The sequence below is a fragment of the Squalius cephalus genome (assembly GCF_949319135.1).
Source record: "Squalius cephalus genome assembly, chromosome: 18".
Lineage (NCBI taxonomy): Eukaryota > Metazoa > Chordata > Actinopteri > Cypriniformes > Leuciscidae > Squalius > Squalius cephalus.
The window spans coordinates 25682664-25698711 of NC_137139.1; the positions used below are offsets into that span (position 1 = coordinate 25682664).

General features: G+C 37.9%; 2 protein-coding genes across 3 annotated transcripts in view; both read right to left on the reverse strand.

Annotated features, from left to right (window-relative positions):
• The window catches only part of tamalin (trafficking regulator and scaffold protein tamalin), a 20130-nt gene extending 12311 nt beyond the window's left edge, over window positions 1–7819 (reverse strand). Inside the window, exons 1-3 of the mRNA XM_079848984.1 lie at window positions 7389–7819; window positions 3065–3117; window positions 2138–2192 (exon numbers count right to left, since the gene is read on the reverse strand). Coding sequence (XP_079705110.1) covers window positions 2138–2192; window positions 3065–3117; window positions 7389–7598 — 318 coding nt within the window. The 5' untranslated portion in view covers window positions 7599–7819. The remainder of the gene's footprint in view (window positions 1–2137; window positions 2193–3064; window positions 3118–7388) is intronic.
• Window positions 7820–8589: 770 nt separating this feature from the next.
• dgkaa (diacylglycerol kinase, alpha a) overlaps window positions 8590–16048 on the reverse strand; it is a 29345-nt gene continuing 21886 nt past the window's right edge. For both annotated transcript variants that reach the window (XM_079849147.1, XM_079849148.1), the window contains exons 11-24: window positions 15233–15352; window positions 14909–15007; window positions 14124–14210; window positions 13933–14006; window positions 13760–13834; window positions 13452–13537; window positions 13264–13353; window positions 13021–13181; window positions 12782–12846; window positions 11653–11743; window positions 11111–11288; window positions 10349–10466; window positions 9961–10021; window positions 8590–9663 (exon numbers count right to left, since the gene is read on the reverse strand). In XM_079849147.1, the coding sequence (XP_079705273.1) occupies window positions 9586–9663; window positions 9961–10021; window positions 10349–10466; window positions 11111–11288; window positions 11653–11743; window positions 12782–12846; window positions 13021–13181; window positions 13264–13353; window positions 13452–13537; window positions 13760–13834; window positions 13933–14006; window positions 14124–14210; window positions 14909–15007; window positions 15233–15352 (1383 nt within the window). In that variant the 3' untranslated portion in view covers window positions 8590–9585. The remainder of the gene's footprint in view (window positions 9664–9960; window positions 10022–10348; window positions 10467–11110; window positions 11289–11652; window positions 11744–12781; window positions 12847–13020; window positions 13182–13263; window positions 13354–13451; window positions 13538–13759; window positions 13835–13932; window positions 14007–14123; window positions 14211–14908; window positions 15008–15232; window positions 15353–16048) is intronic.

Sequence of the window (16048 nt, forward strand, 5' to 3'; positions counted from 1 at the left end):
ACAATTGCTGAAGTGTGTAAAATGCGTAGGAACGTCTGATTTCAACGCCTTTGAGGATGGCTGATGTTGGTGCTCATTTCCTCAACTGAAACCCAAAGCAGTTGTTGAGGTTAACAGCTTAGTGAGCGGAGGACACTGTTAAACCTCAATTTGTCAAAAGAAAGGTGAATCTGACTAAACTTTTGATGACTTCATAAAGTTTGCCTTGGTTCACGTAAAAACTAACATTCTGTCATCATTTACTCACCCTCTGGATGTTACAAACCCCTATGGCTTTCTTTCTTCAGCAGAGCACAAAAGATTATGTTTTAAAGAGGGCTCACACTGCTCCTTACCATTACAATGAAAGTGAATGGGGACTGGGGCTGTTAATGTCCAAAAAGCACCATAAAAGTGGTCCATATGACTTGTGCACTACATTTCAAGTCTTCTAAATCCATGCAACAAATTTATGTGAGAAACGTACTGAAATTTCAGCCGATATTCTTGCTTGACAGCCAGTCACCATTCATTTCATTGTATGGAAAAGACCCTTTTTGACATTCTCATTCTGCTATAAATAACTTATTTTATATATTACAGGAGAAAAAGGGTAATACAGGTTTCAAATATCATGATGAGGAGTAAATTTTGAAAACATAATTTTTGGGTGAACTGTCCCTTTAAGAAAAGCCACTATGGTGTTAAATACCTGATGCAACATTGTAAGGTCTGAACTCCCAATTATCACTCATTTAGGAAAAAAAAGCAAATGTCTATCTCTGAAAAGTGAATCATTTATAAAGTGTTTTCAAATGTTTGGAATAGCCTGCTTCCTTCCTCTTCCCACACACTCCAAATGCTTACACGAATCTCTGAGACACCAAGCGCCTCAGGAGATGCAAAGTACAGACATATTTACATAGTAGATACGGCCAACCGTATCCCCAACTGCTAAGAGACTCAAACAATGTTGTCTACAGCACGCCATCCCAGAAAACAATTCATTTCTTGATATGTCGACATATCATGTGACAGTAACTTGATGTCATATCCTGTACTAGAGGACAAGGCCGGAAAGGAGGGGTCCTCTGTCCTGCATCTGAACTATTATACATTACTAAATATAAACTAGCTATCTGGCACATGTGTCACAACAAATGACCTACTGCTTTGAAGCAGAATAAATAATTAGAAATGAGTTCATAATCGGTTCCACATTGAGTATTCAGGCTTTGATAAAGTGAGTGTTATGAGGAATAAATTACAAGACAAGCACTTTTTTTTTTTTTTTGTCAAAACTAACTGGATTAAATGTGGAGAAACCTTAGCTAATACTGTATAATAGAAATGAGGTGCCATCCACTGAAGTTTAATCAAGCGAGACCTTGAAGCTGAATATAACAGCAACTTAACAACGAAGAGATCCTTCATCCAAGGTCTTGCTTTTATTTCATCCTGAGCAGCCCACCCACATGTACAAGCTAAGGGGACGTTTACAAGACCCTGTTTTCAACTAAAAAAAGAAAACGTATGTATGATTTTGACCACTCATTTATACAAAAATGGCATTTTGGGGGCCTGAAAATGCTAACTTGTGATAATGGGTTTCAAAGTGCACGTTTTTGAAAACGATACCGTTATCATCTTTGTGTAAACTACAAAAACGAGAACTTGAAGATCTTGACGTCGCCAAATACTGGCCTGGCATGAATAATACAGCGCTCTTAATCGTTTTCGTGGATCCATGTGAACGGGAATCGTTTTGACAACCTTGTCGTCAGTACGCGAAAAAATGCAAAGGAAAAACGGTTACACTTTATTTTAAGGTGTCATTGTTACAGTGTAATTATATATTTAAGTACTGAGTAATATTAAGCAACTACATGCACTTACTATAGGGTTAGGGCAGGATTAGGATTTGGTTGAGGGTTAGTTGCATGTAATTATGCATAATTTACTGTTTTTCCTATGGTAAGGACATGTAACATTTAACAAGGACACTGTAAAATAAAGTTACCGTTTTTAGTACATCATTGTCATGTAAACGTGCCCTAGACCACTTTAGAAAGATTTTACATTATTTTTCACCAGTTCAGATGCTATGAACGAATTCAGATAATATGTCTTGCATACAGAGTGTCTAAATATCTCTTACCTGGATTTCAAAGCCAAAGGCCTCCTCCTCTTTCTTCTCCAGGATCACCGTTTTCCTGGAAGGAAATTCAGCAAAACAGAGGGGATTCTGTTAATATGAATAGAGGAAAGGGCTGCTATACAGAGATGGTCTGACTGGTTTAGTCTCAATCTATGAGCTTGACTTGTCAATGCTTACAGGAACAAGGATGATGAAAGATCACAGAGGAAATGCATAATCAACCCCATGATTCCGCTATTTTGGAGGATACGTCTTTATGGCGTAATAGTAAACGTGTGAAAAAGTAAAAAAGCACCAAATACTAAGTGTGATATCTGAACAGCTCACTCTCAAACTTTTCAGTATACTTTCAGTTTCATACTTATACAGTGCGTTTTGTTTCTCAATAAGAACAACAACCTCAGGACATGAATTACTTGAACAGAGGTGCACTTTAATCTAGAGATGACTTCTGTGTTGATAATACTAGTTGTCAAGACAATTAAGCAATTTCAGGATTCAAACGTGTAAATCATGAAGACATGACAAGACCCCTGTTTTTCTCAAAGCACTCATACATTATTAGGCACTCATGAATTATGTATATGCATTGCATATACTCAACAATAAAGAGACACATACAGTCAAGAAAGATCATATCTGACCATCTGGCCGATCCAACACACACTCCCTTTTTATTCACAGATTCACTCAGGCCTCATTTCATTCATTCTGTCCTCTGAAACAGGGCCCTTTATATAAATCTATAATTGCGTTTGTTCAAAGGGGGTTATTTTTATTCCATGACACCTTGTAAGGCGTGAATGACTATGGTCTGACGTTTTCAAAACTGTCTAAATAAATCAAGCGTATTTTAAGGAAATAACGATGACGCATGCATACGCCAATCAAATCTGTGTAGGTGGAAGAAAAGCAGGGGCAATTTACCTTTGTGGTTCTGGAGACTGTGAGAGGGGCTTCCATTTTTGCAGCCCACCGTTCTGTTCAGCAAGACAGATTTATGCGGAGGAAAGATAGAAAGACAAGAGAAAGAAAATTAGTGTCTGTGACTTTTGGAAGATCTGCCCTTGTGCACTCCCCTTGATCAACAGGTCTTTAGGTTGTGCTCAATGTGTTCATTTCACACATATATGTTGTTTAACAGCTCGGATGACAATCGCAGACAAATAACCGGAAATGCATGCCTGTCCGACGCCTTCTCTGAACCGTTCCTGTCACGGCTTTCTGATCTTATTTTATCTCCAGACTACAGGTTTACTTACAGTAAACGTCTTGGAAATTATCACAAGGATGATCTACGATGTAGCCAGATTGGTTCTGGCATGTTCTACAACAACTGCCCTGATGTTCCGGCTGATAACTTTGAAAACCCAACACAAAACACACAACAGATATAAGTATTCATTCATATTACGCCCGCTCTGACAGACGCCCATTCAATCGGGCTCTACCTCAACCCCAACAACTTCAGCTTTCCACAGAGTGCACTTTGTGCAAGAACCCTCCTAAGCTAGTAAAACGTTGCCTTTCTTTATTTTCGTACTCTTTGAGAATTGTCGTAGGGTCCCCTCAATGACTTCATTTATTTCCATGTAACTAAGAGGGTCCCTCGGGGGCAGTTGGATGGAGAAGCAAAGCTCTCCGCCGCACAATACCCTGTTGTGGCCCGGCGTTTACGCAAAATGTAGGAGTCACGATACAGAGAACTGTTCATAAACCTACCCTGCCCTACAATCCAAATCTTGCCGTGTAGTACTCCACTGTGAGCAAGCCTTGTTTAGGACTCATTTCTGCAAATTAAAATGCAACATTTAAATGTTGCTGGCTAGTTTGAGTCAAGCAGCTGTGAAGGAGCTGTTGTTTTTGACCTTAAAATGGCAATTGAAAAATTGCTGTCATACCACACAATTCATTTAAACCACACAGCAACATAGTCTTTAAATGGATAGTTCACCCAACAATGAAAACCATCATCATTTACTCGCCCTCCTGTCATTCTAAACCTGAATGACAAAGCATTGGACTCATTGACTTTCAATGCATGGACAATATAGAAACATTTTAAAATATCTTCTTTTACGTTCAACATAATATCAGTTACTTTATTCTGGCAGACGGTATAAAGTAGGCTACCCTAGGCGAAAAAAAAATTCCAACTGCTATTGGTATTTTAAATGGGATCTTAAAGGAGAACTCCGGTCAATTTTAACATTGAGCTCATTTTTTTGTCAATTTGGAGTGCTGTCAATACAGAGAACAACGACAAAAATCGGTGTTGCCTACACCGTGTTATCCTCTTTTTAAAATTTGCACCCTGTTGACTTCAATGGGGCAATATTTAAACCTGCTTTTAGCCTCTTAACATCCTTGATGTGTCATTACAAGTGCACAGGTCATGTGAGTGATTCCTTCAGAGTGAACACGAGTGAATCTGACTGCAGTAGATGTGAAAGAAATGGATAAAAATGATGTTATTTAAGCCAGCGCACATACCTGTATTTACATCCTGTTTTCGGTTGAAGTCCAAAGTAGTCGATTGCTGAGTTCACGCACATTGGTTTAGTTACCTATGATCACGCTCGTGAACTCGGCAATCGACTACTTTGGACTTCATTTTATCCATATCTTTCACATCTACTGCAGTCAGATTCACTCGTGTTCACTCTGAAGGAATCACTCACATGACCTGTGCACTTGTAATGACACATCAAGGATGTTAAGAGGCTAAAAGCAGGTTTAAATATTGCCCCATTGAAGTCAACAGGGTGCAAATTTTAAAAAGAGGATAACACGGTGTAGGCAACACCGATTTTTGTCGTTGTTCTCTGTATTGACAGCACTCCAAATTGACAAAAAAATTAGCTCAATGTTAAAATTGACCGGAGTTCTCCTTTAATATGAATCACAAGAAATTGCGTAGGTCTTAATGTAGTAGGTTTTAAAACTGATGATATTTGTTATGGATTTTTTTGTATTGTTCGTTGAGCCTTTGTCTAAATACAATGTTCTACCCCTGTGGGGATAGACAATACAGTTTTTAAATTTGAATTTGAATAAGAAAGAGGGCCATACAGGTTTGAAACAACATGAGGGTGAAAAAATAATGACAGAATTGTCATTTTTGGGTGAACTATCCCTTTAAGAAGATCAGATTCATAACACAAACTAGACTATAGATGTTGTTTTGATTGCCACCAGACATGCAGCTACCCGGAGATATCAAGATCATATCAGAGCTATTTGAATTTCAAAAGCCATACACGATCAACAACAAAACCACACTGACCCCCGTTTACTCAAGCTTTTTCAATTCTGCAGTAAATTCAGTTCCACACCACAAAGGTCGCAGACAATCCGGAGGGGGCTTCTCTGCCCCGGACACTTGGTCAGGTTCCATAAAACGGTTTGGCTGGCCACACAGGAGGTGGACTGTTAAAGAGCAGGCCCAAAATTCAGCAGGGACACATATGAGCTGTTTACAGTTACTCAAGAGAGTAAGACCTGTGTGTGGGTGGTCCGAAGGCACCGGGAAACACTTTACACCATGAGTGACCATGAAACACACTTCAGTGTGTCTAAACCCAAGGGCCAAAACCAAGCAGGCTCACATCTGCATGGTCAAAGCCCAGGAGAGCAACTGCTTTTGCCAAAGCCGAGTGTAGAGGTGAGCAGCAGATTAATGTCTCTCTCTGGATTTGGAAGGAAGTGTGGGAGACTTTATACTAGATATATCTATACCTATAGTCCATACTATTACAAATTGGCGCAATAACAACAACAATACAACTAGTGTAATTTGCATTATTATTAATAAAATACAGGTGAAACATTTTCAGATAAGTGAAAATCAAATGTGCATTATTATTATAATAATATAAATATTAATAAAACATAATACAATAATTATAATTATTAATAAATGTTTAATATAAAATGATTCACGTGACAATATTTTCCTCTTGTTTGGGTGACTGTTAGCTTAAAATGCTAAGCATTTCTCACTTGAGAATGAATGGTTGCTACCTAAACTTAAGTATACAAACCTTTGACCTTGAGCAAATTTTTGCAAACAATGACTAAAATAAGTTAGTTCTTTACCACAAACACTGGTGTTTCCTGCTGAATGCACAGTGGTGTCATGGCATTGCAAGCTCTACTTTTTATGGCGTGATATGAGTGATCTGTTGTATGATGAACACTAATGAATCAGAGTCATGCCGAAATGAAAAAGTAGTCACTCCTAAAGATTCACATGACTGCTCATATGCATACATATTACATGCAAACGAGGTTCTTCAGAGGAAGCGTCACATGCTGATGGTCACAGATGCACACTGATGGACAGGTGTGAATGAGCGCAGGTCTAGAAATTCTTTACATGCCAAGCAAAGTGTGACAACTGCTTGAACCATTCAGGACAAGACTCAAACAAGGACATCATTGCTTTAACTACTCCCCTTCAACAGTGGTTGTTAATCCTGCAGCACTGCACATTTTGAATGTCTCATACCCAGTTCAGAGCATCAAACAATGTGCTGATGATATGAATCAGGTGTGTTAATAAGGGACACATCCAAAATGTGCAGATCTAGCCAATGATGATGAGAGGTAGAGCTCAACTTATGTGATTTTAAACTAATCAAACTTGAGTGTCGCATGCACACTGCTGCTTCTAATCAAAAACCTCACAGGACTGTTGTTTCTGAGCTTAATTAAGGCCAGACAACATCATACAATCCATTCAAGATGTGCAGAGGGCAGGATATCAAAGAAGCTAACAAGTGTTTCTCTCTATTAGCTGATATAAGTGTGAATTCAGTATTAACAGTGGAAACTACAGCTCAACCTTGCTGAAGAAAACAAACAAACTGGTGTGCTGGTCTTAACTGGTCTCCCAGCGAGACCAGTTGAACATTAATTTGGCCAGACCAGCTTAACCCAGCTAAAATCATAATAACATAGTTTACAATGTTTTAGCAGGATTTCCTTAACAAACAGTCTTAGCTTGTCTAACCAGCTGAAAAGTGTCCAGAACTCTTCTAAAACCACCCAAAATACCAGTTTGACCATAGAGAGGCTGACTAAGCCCGGAAAATCCATCTAATGCTGGACTAAAAATTTTTTTTTTTTCAGTTGGGAATTAAAAGGTAGGTAAATATCATAAACGGATCAAATGCCAATGCTCATGAAACACTTTTAAGGACTCAAATACAGCGTTTCGAATCTCGAAAATAAAATGAAACGCTCTAACCTTTTTAAAGTTCCTTGGTAGGGTCCCTCCAGAGTAAGCGAGGGTCTTATAATTATACACCTCAGTGGAGTTTGAGGGTCCACGGTCCACAGTACAGCTGTCCGATTTGGAGGAGGTAAAGTAGATATCTCCACTGTCATGACACAACGACCCGCTGTCCGGCTCGTTTGAGTTCAGCTTCTTTACGCGTCGGAAAGTCATATTTTTCATAGTCCGCGTGTCACTCAATAAGCAAGTAACAGTGGATGAAAGAAGAGCAAGAGATGGAAAGTACTGAGTGTGGGTGAGAAGACACCCACTCGGCACCAGTCAACACTTTGACTTGACGTGCAATAATCCCCAGCTCTCTAGCTCAGCAGCAGCAACAGCATCTGCGGACAGACTCGTCGAGTTAAGGAAAGCACATGTGAAGGAATGAAATGCTTGAAAAGGGGGAGGGACCTAGCGACCCTGCTATATTCAAAGGGGGCGGGGACACACAATTGGCGCGATGCGATTGGCCGTCATGCACAGAAGCGATGTACTTCAGCCATGACCATTACTTGAAACGGTTTTGCAGGTAGAAGTATAATATTATTTACGATTACATTTTAAGGCATTTAGTAAACACTATTATCAAGAGTGAATTAAGACTTGAAATGTACTGTAGTTTGACAGCTATTTATTAAAACCAACTCTGTGGTTTTGTATGCGAGTTGATAAAACTTACACAATAAACATTTCCAGTAAATTTTATTTGTAATATTTTTGTTTTTGGATATTAAAGTAACTTATATTTAGCCGCATCATTCAACTCCTCGGTTCATTTCAAAAGCTCACAATCGGTTCATTCGAATCGCACATGTTTGTAAGAGAGGCTCTTGACTCTAATCATTGAGTTGTTGACCGAGAACCACTGGTAAACCTTGGTGAACCTTGAATTAATAAAGGCCAACCAAATATAATTGTACTAAATTTTACTAAAAATGATTTTAACACTTTAATATTGAGTTTTCTCGTTTCAGTTGAGTATTTTGGTGTAGGTCTGTACATAAAAAAACTAGTTTTGGTAGCCCAGAAATGGTAGGCCTATGAGAAAGTGAACTTGAACCCGATGCTTGATCAGGCTGGTGTAAAATTGTTCAAACTGATGGCGCCCTCTAGTGCTTATATGCGGCAAAACATCTTATGCACGTTGTGGCAAATGATGAAAAAAGAAGAAGAGATTTAACATTGAAATGTTTATTCAGACAAATTCACAAAATTAATAGATCCTCTACATTCTCAGGAACAACACAGAATTATAAAGCTTGCCAGAGGGCCATTCATTTGCAGTGTGTAATCTAAAACCTTTAGGATTTTGTCCATTGAGTTATCAGAAGAAAATAGAATAACAGGGAACTATCACTATTGAAATGTATGAAATGTTGCAAAAACAGTGCACAACTAACTCAATACATTCTTGATAGGCTACAATGAAACCTAATACACTTAATTAACATACCATGGATTTTGTTTTAATATAATATCTAAATATTACACCTACTATTTTAGGTGTACAATTTAACAGCAAATAAATTAGATGTCTCATCAAGCTCTTCAGCTTTTGATTTGCTAAATCTAGTCATTGTTCTGGCAAAGAGCACACTGGCACCTTGGATTAATCTTGACATTCATGATTAGTAACTGCAGAAGCAACAGAAGATTTAGGCTTAGCTGAGAAAAAAAAAATCGAAAGGAAAAACAAAAAGCACAGTGCAGAGTTAATGCAGATCTGTTTCTAATCTTACAGCAAAGTCACTGTGCATCAAACCTTCATTCACTGGATGCTTTGGAGTGATGCATATTTGTATGTATATCTACATAACCTTAAAACAAATATTCAACATATGTACTTGGAATGACCTGTGCATATGATATGTATATCACAGCAAAAAAAAAAAAAATGCATGCAAAAATGAATGCATGACCTACTGTTTAAGAGCACTACATTTCTTTAAAGAGAGCATAATTGATATTAAGATGGACAAGTGAAATGTTTGTACCTAATGTAAGGATAATCTCCTAAAACAAAAGGATCTGAGTAAGAGCTAAAACCTTAGTAAACATTTGTTGCAAAATTTACATAATCGCTTTAAACTTTCACTGGCTTCAGAGTCCTTGTTAATGCACACACAGTTTTGAAGCGATATGGATGATCCTCAAGCGAAGGTAAACTCTATTTCAGGTTGAAGAAGCCAGATTTGGCTTGAGGGCCCATCAGCATACTAGCTTGGTTCTTATGTGTGATGTGAATCTGAGGAAGTAAAATAACGTGATATTTTTTAATCATTTGGAAACAACACTCATGATGCTTAAACACAGTTTATGTCGCTTATTAGATTTGTAGAAACGCACATTTTAATAAGACTTGTTTTGGTTGAGTCAATGAATCAAATGACTCACATATAAAACACAAAAGACAATCACTTCTCACCACTTACAATGTAATCTGCAGAAAGGGTCACTGAACAAATCAGTGTATGAATCTGAATAAATCTTTATAGTGAACAGACTGGAATGAGGTAGTATTTTGAAAGTGGTAGACACTTACGGTACAAGGTGGCTGCATCCACGGTTCTCCATCTATCTGCATTGGCAAAGGCTTCTTTGTCCTATAAATGAGTGTGCATTTTTGAATAAGACACTTTTTTAGAAGCAAAAATAATGAGTGAATGATATAATGCACAATTGCTTGGGGTGACTAAACACACATTCACATCATAAGACTCAATAATGGTTAACAATGAAAAATGACAAAAGAATTAATGGGATGTAAATTGAATATTTTACTTTTGAATAAAAATCCAAACGAGTATGTAAATGCAGGGAATGCAGACTGACAGTATTGAACATGTCTGAGCATGTCTTGACTTGTTTGTGCCAGTAAGAGCTTGTTTAAAGACATCCATAGCTGACATTTGTTGGTAAGTTTGTCTCACCTGATGGTAATCTGAGATGTTTTGGCAAGCCGGACTGCGCTCTTCAGCCCTGTGTATATCTGTCCCATCTCAATGGCTCCTTCCAATCCCACCAACTCCACGCGTTTATCGCTCATGTCTGTTTGGAGACAGTCCGTTGAGTGTTTTGGATAACCTTCATTTCAGTGCCCCTATTATGCTTTTTCGGAAATGACCATTTATGTCATGTAATATAGCTTGTGAATGTAAAAGGTCTGTGAAGTTTCAAAGATCAAAATGCACAATAAATGGAGTTATAGACGCCCAAAAGAAATAAATGATTCTGAACTGCCTGAAACAAGTCGTCAGTCACCCCAGTCTTACTTCCTGCACAAACCAAGGTAGGTTTACAAAAATTTTGCATAATGCCAGCCTATGGTCTTCAGTTGTAGCTGAGGCCTGGAAGAGTTTGCTTAGTGTTGTCAACATGTCGTGAAGACACTATTTTGTGTCTGAGAAAGCCTCTGGAGCTGAAATTCAGATATGCTAATGGGTGTTTTGTTTCCGACACGCTGTACACCAATCACATCAGACTGGGTCATCTAGCCAATCAGAGTAGAGTAGGCTCTCGGAAAGAAGGTTAAAATATGTGATGCTGCAGTGTATATTATGAGAAAATTAAAGTGTTTTTTGCCCTTGGAATGCGTGTAAACATTGTAGGAGACATCCAATACAAAATGAGGAACTTTTAAAATAGCATAATAGGGGCTTTATAGATTTCTCCCTGCATATAATGAAACGTACCTTGCGGGCTCACTTTTAAGACTTCAGGGTCTACTATGACCTCAGGCAAGTCCTGGTCCGCTCTTTCACTTTTTTTGGCTTCACCCCACAGGTTGGAGCCACCGTGCATGCTGGGAATGTTGAGGACTGCAATTCCCTCCAGAGAAAGACAACTGAGATCCAACTGGTTCCCCCAACACTGGATAAGGCCAGACAGAGGCGCTGGGGTCAGTTCCGTTACTTTTTCCATTTTAAAAATCATTTCAAGGCGAATTCGTGCATGAGCAGATTTTTAAGTAATGAATTGCATTTGCTTCATATTCTGAATGAATGCCCCTGATCTGGTAGATTAAAATGGGCCTGGCTTGAGCTCTGACAGACGACTAATACCAAAAGCAGGTTAATAACAGGTGTTATCACTCTAATGCCCTTACTGTGCTCATGCTTTTTAGATGATGCTTTTTGATGGGCATTTTTGATGATGCTTTCAGCACAAGGGAAGAAGGGACAAGGGTACCTCTCTGAACTCTCATGGGAGTGTGATCTTCTTCTTTTTTTCTTACCTCAATGGTGAGACACTCCTTGAGTTTTTTACAAGATGCTGAGATTGTCTCAGATGTGGCAAATTCAAAATACCACAGTTTGTTCTTCATCCTGAAAGAAAGATATATATGCATGAAGAGGAAGCCACAAACTCATTTAGAACATTTTCTCTTGAGTTTTTTTATGGTTTATGTTTTTTGGGCATATGGTTCCACTCAAATCAAAAATGGTCATTAAATTGGATGCTGCTAAAGCAAACATCTTTTCAAAAAAAGAAAAGAAAAAAGTAATAAATCAGGCTATTACATGTATACACTATTACAGGTGTCAGTAAGACTTTTACTCTTAAGTAAAACAGTCATATTGTGAAATATTATAACAATTTTAAATAACTGTTTTCTATTTGAATATATTTTAAAATTAAATGTATTCCTGTGATAAAGCTGAACATTCAGCATCATTACTCCAGTCTTCAGTGTCACATGATCCTTCAGAAATCATTCATTCATATGTTGAAAATGGTTGTGCTACTTAATATTTTTGTGGAAACTGTGAAACATTTTTCAGGATTCTTTGATGAAAAGAAAGTTCAACAGAACAGCATTTACTTGAAAGAGATTTTTTTTAAAACAATGTAATGGTTTTTACTGTCACTTTTGATTAATTTGAATGTGCCCTTGCTGAATAAAGGCATTAATATATATATATATATATATATATATATATATATATATATATATATATATATATATATATATATATTTTAGAAGAAAATCTATTTTTTTTTAGAAAAAAAAAAAAAAAAAAAAAAATATATATAATTAGTTTTTTTCTTCTTCTTGAAAATCACTTGATTTATAACAACCTTAAACCTACAATGTTTTCATTAACTTTTTAAAGAATTGTAATTGATTTAAAAAAAATGTATACAAAGTTGACATCAGATCCATGGTTCAGAACCAATGTGCATTTTAATGGACATTAGACATACGCTATGTTTGCAAACACAGCACAATTATAAAAGGCCAAGACTGAGTTATTTTCGTATATCATAACTACTTAAATTAGGTGATGGATTTTGTGTATATTATTAATATTATTTTTAAGAAAATATTGTAAAGAAATAGGTTTAGTGTGTGACATGCTCACCTGCTGTTAAACTTCTGTGGATGTTTCTCCCTCATGGTGTGGAAGCGGTGAGCAATGGAGGCATCCTGTTCCAGACACAGCCAACACAGAGAGAATTATATATTTTTAATTTTTTTTTTTTTTTACAAATATAATTATATTGGCAGGAAAAGCACAGAAAGAAAATGAGGGTCTTGAAACTACCTAAAAGGTAATGTATTAGACGATTTCAGATGAATGCTGTACTGTATGTGTCTTACCACTCCAATGGAGAAATAGTTGTTGATGATTTCGTAGGGAACAGGATCACCTCTCTCCTTACTGTCCTCCAGGGTCACCTGTACGCTCCAGCGATCCATCTGCACCACAGAACCGCCCTCAATGTCCTTCAGGATCCGGCCCAGATCCATCCCGTCATAACCTACAGCATCATAACCGTGAGAGACACTAAATATAGACATATAGGCTCATGTTCAAGTTTCAAGTTCAGCTTCTGTCCTCACCTCCGCCCCATCGAAGACAGCGTGCAAGATCATTTCCTGTGCCAAGAGGAAGCACGGCCACTGGGGGGCGCACTGGCAGGTTGGCTTTATCTTTGAGGAATTGAAAAGAACAGTTGGTTGAAAGGGAAATGAGAGCATTACACATTCACAGTGATGTCACAGGAAGTATGTTTGATTTAGTTTCCAACCTATAGCGTCCAGGATCCAGCCCACTGTGCCATCACCTCCACAAACTAATATTCTAAAGTTCGGCAGATCTCTGAAGAAACATAACCTGGTTTGGAAACAGAAGATCATATAGATTACCACTTTGAGCTTCTTCAAGCTTCAGTTCATTTAAAACCATCCACATCTATAAAACTAAAATGTGGATGATATCATGCATTTTTCATCTTTCGTCCATTTTTAATAGTTCTGTTTTCTAGAAGTTCAACCAAGCGGATGCAGGGCACAAATAAATATTTATGTATGCTAAAAATGGTAGTGAATTCCTTACCCTGGACCTGGCCCACCACTGGAAAGGTTATAAACCTGCCGAGGATTCAACAAGTATTGGAATTTGCGAAGGATTCTGTAAAAACACATATTTAGTGATTCAAAATAGTGAAATACACATATCTAACACACACAGGCAATTAGATAACGATGGATGGATGGAAGTATTCTCACCTTTCTCCCTGTTTACCGCCGCTTTTAGGATTCACAAACACCAAAAGAGGATGAGTGTTAGGAATTGGGTTTATCTGTTTGGGGACAGGAAGTTGTGTTTTAGTTTCACTGCCATCATTCAGTATCAGTACCTCTTGTCTCTGCATGGTAAGATAGCAGAAACATAAAAGACTGTCCATGCTGTGTCTTACCTGTAGTACCTGTCCATCAGGTGTAGTGTTGTGGTCACTGTCATCACCTGAAAATGCGCAGCTGTTCTTTACGCAGTTTTGCCTCTCCTATGTGAGGAAACAAAGAACAAAAGGTACAATGGAGAATCACAAATAATCTGTGTTTAATGTTTTCTATGTAAGCCGATCTTTAATCTTTTAACTATCTTCATGTTGTTTTTACTATCATCAGATGGTGTTGTTGTGCTTTTGTTCAGCCACGGAGCTTTGCAGGCAGTATTTATTATCTAAACCAGGAACATATTTTTAATCCATTTTTGGAAGTCTTGTAATTCGCTTAGGTAAAAACAGTCTAGCACAGTGGTTCTCTACCTTTTTTTGCCTTTTGAACCTTTTTGCCCCCACTGTCCAACACAATATTCAAAGGAACCCTATGTAATAAAATATTATCAGAATTATATTATATTAAATTAGAATATTATATATTATTAATCTATAGACACTGATGAGCCAAAACATTATGACCAGTTAAAGGTGTACAGAATATCATTGATGATCTACAAACAAAGCCACATCAGTTCTTGTAATCAATGTGTTGGATGCAGGAGAAATGGGCAGGAATAAAGATCTGAGTGACTTTGACAAGGGCCAGATTGTTATGGCAAGGCGACTCGGTCAGAGTATCTAAAAAATGGCAAGGCTTGTGGTTTGCTCCTGGGGAGGGACAAACCCCAAGCCCCCTTGGATGTTTGTTGAGGCCCCCACGTGGGCCCCGGCCCCTGGTTGAAAACTCTTGTTTGCATTACCTTGATGACGGGATAAATTGCCCATGGTGGTAAGATATGATCTCTGAAAGGACCACAATCACATTCGAAGGGTTCCTGGGTTGCACACTCATCATGTCTCTAAATTAGGACAGTAAAAAGTAATGAAAAATTATGAGTCAGAGTGAATATGACAAACTGACCTGCTTTATTTGGACGCACATTCTACTTCTGATATTGAGAGAGATATTTTATCAACAGTGTTTTTTTTTTTTTTTTACCTAACAGCACTTTAATCTCTTATCATACAATGGTTTTCAGTAACTGTATAATGTAGAGTAGCTTTTCAGAAAGTCCCAATCTCACCAAGGAGTGACACCAGACACAGCGTTTCCCAGTAAGGCCGTGCAAACTCTTGATCTTCTTCTGACACCGGTCACACTTCCCAGAATCACAGTTTCCGCTCACCCAGTCATGAGTCGCAATCTGCATACAAACAAATGAGATGCACATATGCTACATTTCCAGTGTCCACTTGATGGCAGTACGAAAGAAAAAGCTTATAGGAGATGCTTGAGGAGGGTTCCCTTCTCAGCTAGGCCCAATATGTCGGGTTTACAATAAAAGGACCTTAGTGATGCTGTTTCTTCACAGGACCTGGATAATGTTCACAGTTGGAAAAAAACGGTGACTTAAGAAATAAGCCGGTGACTTAAGAAAATTTACCGGCAATTTTCTTTTTTTACCAGCCATGAAACATAGATTAATCCTTATTAAAGTTATAACCAGTTATTCAGTCAAGAGCAAAAAGTGACTGTTCTTTGTCTTTTGTTGTTTGATTAACATTAAAAACACAGACAGCATCAGGAATATTTGGCTGCTGTCACTTTAAGAGCTAATACACAGATCCAATATACTGTTATGCATTTTATTTCTCAACTGTTTACGTTCACTTAAGACATAACTGACTATGTTTACAAGGATGCTTGCCAAGACGGGGAATGACATAATTTAGTTTGAATATGTCTGATCAAGAGCAAGACGATGTGAAAGAGAACTCAATTCAGTATTCGAAATGGGCTCAGGTACACGTCTGAGGCGCTTCTGATGTTTGCGCATAGTAACGAACTGAGTTCTCTTTCGCGTCTTCTTGAGCTTGAATATTTAAAATGGCAAGGCTTA